General features: G+C 43.5%; 1 protein-coding gene across 1 annotated transcript in view; it reads left to right on the top strand.

The window, feature by feature from the left end:
• Positions 1 to 2,761: 2,761 nt before the first annotated feature.
• The window catches only part of NECAP1 (NECAP endocytosis associated 1), a 17,016-nt gene continuing 14,822 nt past the window's right edge, over positions 2,762 to 4,955 (top strand). The window contains exon 1 of the mRNA XM_011953572.1: positions 2,762 to 2,928. Within this exon, the coding sequence (XP_011808962.1) occupies positions 2,834 to 2,928 (95 nt within the window). The 5' untranslated portion in view covers positions 2,762 to 2,833. The remainder of the gene's footprint in view (positions 2,929 to 4,955) is intronic.

Here is a 4,955-nt window from a genome sequence, read left to right as displayed (position 1 = left end):
TGAGAATGAGGAAGACCGTATTTTTTTCTGTTTTTGTTGAGATGAAGCAAGAGAAGGGAAATTTAAATTTATATAAAGAAAAAACATGGTTTAGTTTTTTTTGTGTGTGTGAAAGGACTTGAATATACTTATATGCTGAGGGAAAGGGGTGAATGGAAAATGAGTTTTAAGATACAGGAAAGAAAGGAGATAACTGATTAAGCCAGGTCCCTGAGGAGATTGGGGAGTAGAGAATCCAGGGTACACACAAGTGGATAGGAAAAAGAATAGGTGAAGATGCAGATAGGACTATGAATAGGGTGTCATTAAGTTGAGAGAGTTCGCATAAACTATTTTCTTAGGGAAGTAGTAAGATGTTTCACCTGTCGGCTGGGTGCGGTGGCTCAAGCCTGTAATCCCAGCACTTTGGGAGGCCGAGACGGGCGGATCACGAGGTCAGGAGATCGAGACCATCCTGGCTAACACGGTGAAACCCCGTCTCTACTAAAAAATACAAAAATCTAGCCGGGCGAGGTGGCGGGTGCCTGTAGTCCCAGCTGCTCCGGAGGCTGAGGCAAGACAATGGCGTAAACCCGGGAGGCGGAGCTTGCAATGAGCTGAGATCCGGCCACTGCACTCCAGCCTGTGCAACAGAGCGAGACTGCGTCTCAAAAAAAAAAAAAGATGTTTCACCTGTCAAGAAAGAAAAGGAGGAGACTTAGAGTTGAAGGCCTGAAAGGGCAGCAAAATTTGGAACAACCATTAAAGGGAATGAAAATAAAAACTAGCAATGGCAAATCTGGGTGTTAAAGGCAAAGCTGAGACTCAAACCCATAAACTTTTAGGGACACCAATCTTTATACTTGCATGATTTCATGATTTGCTTTTGGAGAATGATGGAGGGAGATGGTTGGAATACATATGACTGGAGTCTTTTGGGTTGGCTGTGATGGAAAGACAAAGAGGAAAGGAAGCTTAAGGATGCTGGCAAGAGAACTGGTGAAACAAGGAGAGGGGAGGAATAAAGAGGAGAAGGCTAACAATGTGCAGAACATGAAGAGTAACAGGTGAGGTAGAAAAGAGAGGTAAAGATGGTTAGATTTATGTCAGGAGATTGTATAGCTAGGAAGAGTTAACTATATGGACTTCGAAATCTCTAAAAGATTTGGGAGAAGAGGAAGAGTGTAAACCAGTAAGAAGGTGAACCAGAAGCCAGAATCCTCCAAAAATGATTGCCAGTGATAACACAGAAGAGAGAGAAAAAAAGAGGTACAATATGGTGTAGTCATATGACCTAGGCTTCAGATGAGATCATAGGGTCAGAAATATGGAACAACAAGTAATAAACCACTTTTTTGTCTTTATTTTTCTTTTAACATGTATTCAGTGAAGATAATAGCTATATAAATCTTAACAGAGAAATATATGGAGGAGAAAATAAGTTTCTTTCCCCCACTTAGCCCTATATCCTTTGAAAGCCTTTTCAATGCATTTACATGCACACATATATAATTTTGGGGTGTTTCGACAAAAGTTGATAATGCTGTATGTTTTTTGCAGTTGGCTTTAAAAAATCTTGATCTCTTTCAATGGCTCTTTAGTTCAAAACATCTTATAGTAATAGATGTGCCATTAACCATTTTCCATTGATAGATGGTCATGTTGTTTCCATTTTTTTCACTACTACAATGCTGTAGTATTGTTGTACCTACTTTTTTGTGCATAGAAGGATTTCTCTACAATACTTATTAGTGAAACTGCTAAATTGAAGATTACGTCCAATTAATATTTTGATAAATTCTGTTAATTTCCCTTTTAAAAATGCTGTGCCAATTTACATTCCTGCCAACAGTGTATGAGATTAGACTATTCCTCACGTCCTCGCCGGGGATAAATATTGTAATTCTTTTTGAAATTTAAGATATCACTTTCCAAGGTGGAGTAGACAAATTAGAGGCAGGTTTTCAACCAGTCAACAAAGTGATGAAGACTGCTGCTGTTGTAATGAGGAAGGCTTGGGTTCCTATCTCAGTTTTGCCACTTGCTATCTGTACTAAGTTACGGTGTTGTGGTTAAGTTTACTTTTGGGGCGCAGAAAGATCATATTTATGGTGCGAGTTCGGTAGCATTTATCATCATAATAGAACTGGGAGCTAATAGCGGCCATTAGATAGTTCATTATGCTTCCAATTTTATCAGGAATTGGGTTGATCGCATTTAGAGTCTATTTAACAGGATCAAATTTTCCAAAAAGATAATCGAAATACACGCTGAAAGTGTGGCAAAACATTTTAACAGGTGTCGTCCTGAAAAATCGGAGATAAAGAGTGTAAGGCACTAAATCAAGTTGGGTGTTTTCAGCGTTTAGACTATGGAGAGTTGAAATTCACCGTGTCTATGACCAGCTCATACATCATTCTTTGTAGGTATCTCGTCTGGCATTACCGGCTGGCGGATGCCTCTTTTCTGCCAGGAGACTACAGTTAGGAAGTGACTCCTGGAAGAAACTCGGTCAGGATTCAATACGGTCCTCGTCCTCGTAGGGCACTCCAGGAACCTGCCTAGAGTAAGATGGCGCTTTTCCTAAGCACCTCTCCGGGAGAGAGATTTCCATAAGGAGAGTCATGCACTTGGAGGCATCTTTGACATTACCCAAGATGGTGAGCCGCGCAGCCTCATCGTTTCCAGGTTTCAATATGGCTCCCCGCGTCACCGAAGAGGTTAATATCAGAAACGAACTTGAACTCGCGCGGAAGTGACGCAAGCAGAAGTTGTCGCGCTTTGCATCTCCGCCTCCCGTGCTCCGCCCCCGGTCTTACGTTTCGCCCCCGGCAGCGCGGACAGCGGAGCCAAGATGGCGGCCGAGTTGGAGTACGAGTCTGTGCTGTGTGTGAAGCCGGACGTCAGCGTCTACCGGATTCCGCCCCGGGCCTCCAACCGAGGTTACAGGTACTAACCCCGAGGCGCTGCCGCACACGCGTACTTTGTCGCAGATGACAGCTTCCTCCTCAGCTAGCACGCTGCCCGTCCCTGCCACTACTACCTGTGTATTGTCACCTTGCTAGCCTCCCTACCTGGGTTGTCATCTCCCTGACCTCCTGCTCCATCTCCACTCTGGACTGTCATCACCATATTTCTGCCGTGTTTTTTTTTTTTTTTTTTTTAAGTGACCACTCTGCATTATTCCACTCCGCCTCCCCCGTAACCCGCTGGGACACCCATCTGCTCCCCATCATCCACTTTCAGTCGTGCCTGCTCCATCGTCAGTCCCCTTTCATTCGCTCTTCCCTGCGTCCTTCAGCTTATCATCCTCATCCTCTCTCCAGTTCCCCTTTCCAGTTCCCCATGCACATTTCCAGGTCACACACCTTTCCAGTTCCCCATGCACATTTATGGGTAATCGTGTTGCTTGCCACTCTCTGGATGATCTGATTTATTTTTTGTACTGTTGTCAATTTCGTCGCCAACTGTCATCATCCACCATTCGGTTTTTCCTTCAGCTGTTTTACCAGTGAGCAAAGGTTATGATCATAAGCTTTACAATGGTTGTTCATTCTGTTTCTTTTCATTGTATTTTCTTAATGATTAGATAGTATTTTCTGTCTTCCTTCCCTAGCTCCCTTCTTAACCTCTCCTACACCTTTTCCCTCCAAAGTTGAGGCAGCATTTTTCTCTGTAGGGCCTAACTAACCACCTTGTAATCCAATGACTGTGAGGTTCTGAGGATGCTGTAGGACATTATGTAGTTGAAAGACAGTTGACTGGCTTCATGTTAAACAATATGAGTGTGAGCCTTTTCCAAGCCTCAGTTTTCTCATCTGTAAAATAGAAAAAAAAAAAACCTGTTAGTGATGATACCTGCGCTCTCCTGATAATATACTTAACAAGGGTTTTTGGGAGAGTAAAATTAAGTCATATAATGGATGTGAAAGAATGTAGGAAATGCAGTAAAGCAGTTATAAATACTATTTGTTTTTGTTTTATTTTGTTTTGTTTTTTTGAGATGGAGTCTCACTTTGTTGCCCAGGCTGGAGTGCAATGGCTCAATCTCAGCTCACTGCAACCTCTGCCTCCCGGGTTCAAGCCATTCTCCTGCTTCAGCTTCCTGAATAGCTGGGATTACAGGCACGCACCACCAGACCTGGCTAATTTTTGTATTTTGAGTAGAGATGGGGTTTCACCAAGTTGGCCAGGCTGGTCTTGAACTCCTGACCTTGTGATCAGCCCACCTTGGCCTCCCAAAGTGCTGGGATTACAGGTGTGATACCGCACCCAGCCGTCAGTTTTTTTTTTTTTTTTAAGAGAGGTGGGGTGGGGTCCCATTCTATCATCCAGGCTGGAGTGCAGTGGTGCGACCACAGCTCACTGCAGCTGCGTACTCCTGGGGACAAGGGATCCTCCTACCTCAGCCTCCCAAGTTGCTAGGGCTACAGGCATTGCCTCACCATGCCTGGCTAATTTTTAAATTTTTTTGTGTAGACAGGATCTTGATATATTGCGCAGGCTGGTCTTGAATTCCTGGCCTCAAGTGATTCTCCTGCCACAGCCTCCCAAAATGTTGAAATTACAGGTGTGGGCCACTGCACCTGGCCAAGATACTGTTCTTATTCTTCTCTGTGACCCACATCATCATTGTGATTTTTCTTCCTGGCATTGATCATTACCTTGGCTGAAAAATTACCCTCTCCTTATGTCTATTATTTTGCCCCTTACTGGAGTTTTATTCATCATGAATTGATATTTTTATGCTTGCTGACCTGTGCACTAGGCCCTGTGGGTTGCACCTTTGGCAAAGAGGTAGCAGTTCTGTTTTTAATAAGTTTTTAGTTGGACCCAAACTGACCCTGAGTAGAAATCAACATGCTTTTAGATGGTAGTTACAGGTACTATATGAGTCACTTAAACATCACCTTCTTTGGGAAGCCCTATGTGACCCTTCCATTCTGGTTTAGATATGCACCCTGTGTGCTTCCATA

The sequence above is a fragment of the Colobus angolensis genome, unplaced genomic scaffold (genome assembly GCF_000951035.1).
Source record: "Colobus angolensis palliatus isolate OR3802 unplaced genomic scaffold, Cang.pa_1.0 Scaffold11, whole genome shotgun sequence".
In the NCBI taxonomy this organism is placed as follows: domain Eukaryota; kingdom Metazoa; phylum Chordata; class Mammalia; order Primates; family Cercopithecidae; genus Colobus; species Colobus angolensis.
The sequence above is the reverse complement of the archived record's forward strand: the minus strand, read 5'-3'. Positions and strand labels throughout refer to the sequence as shown.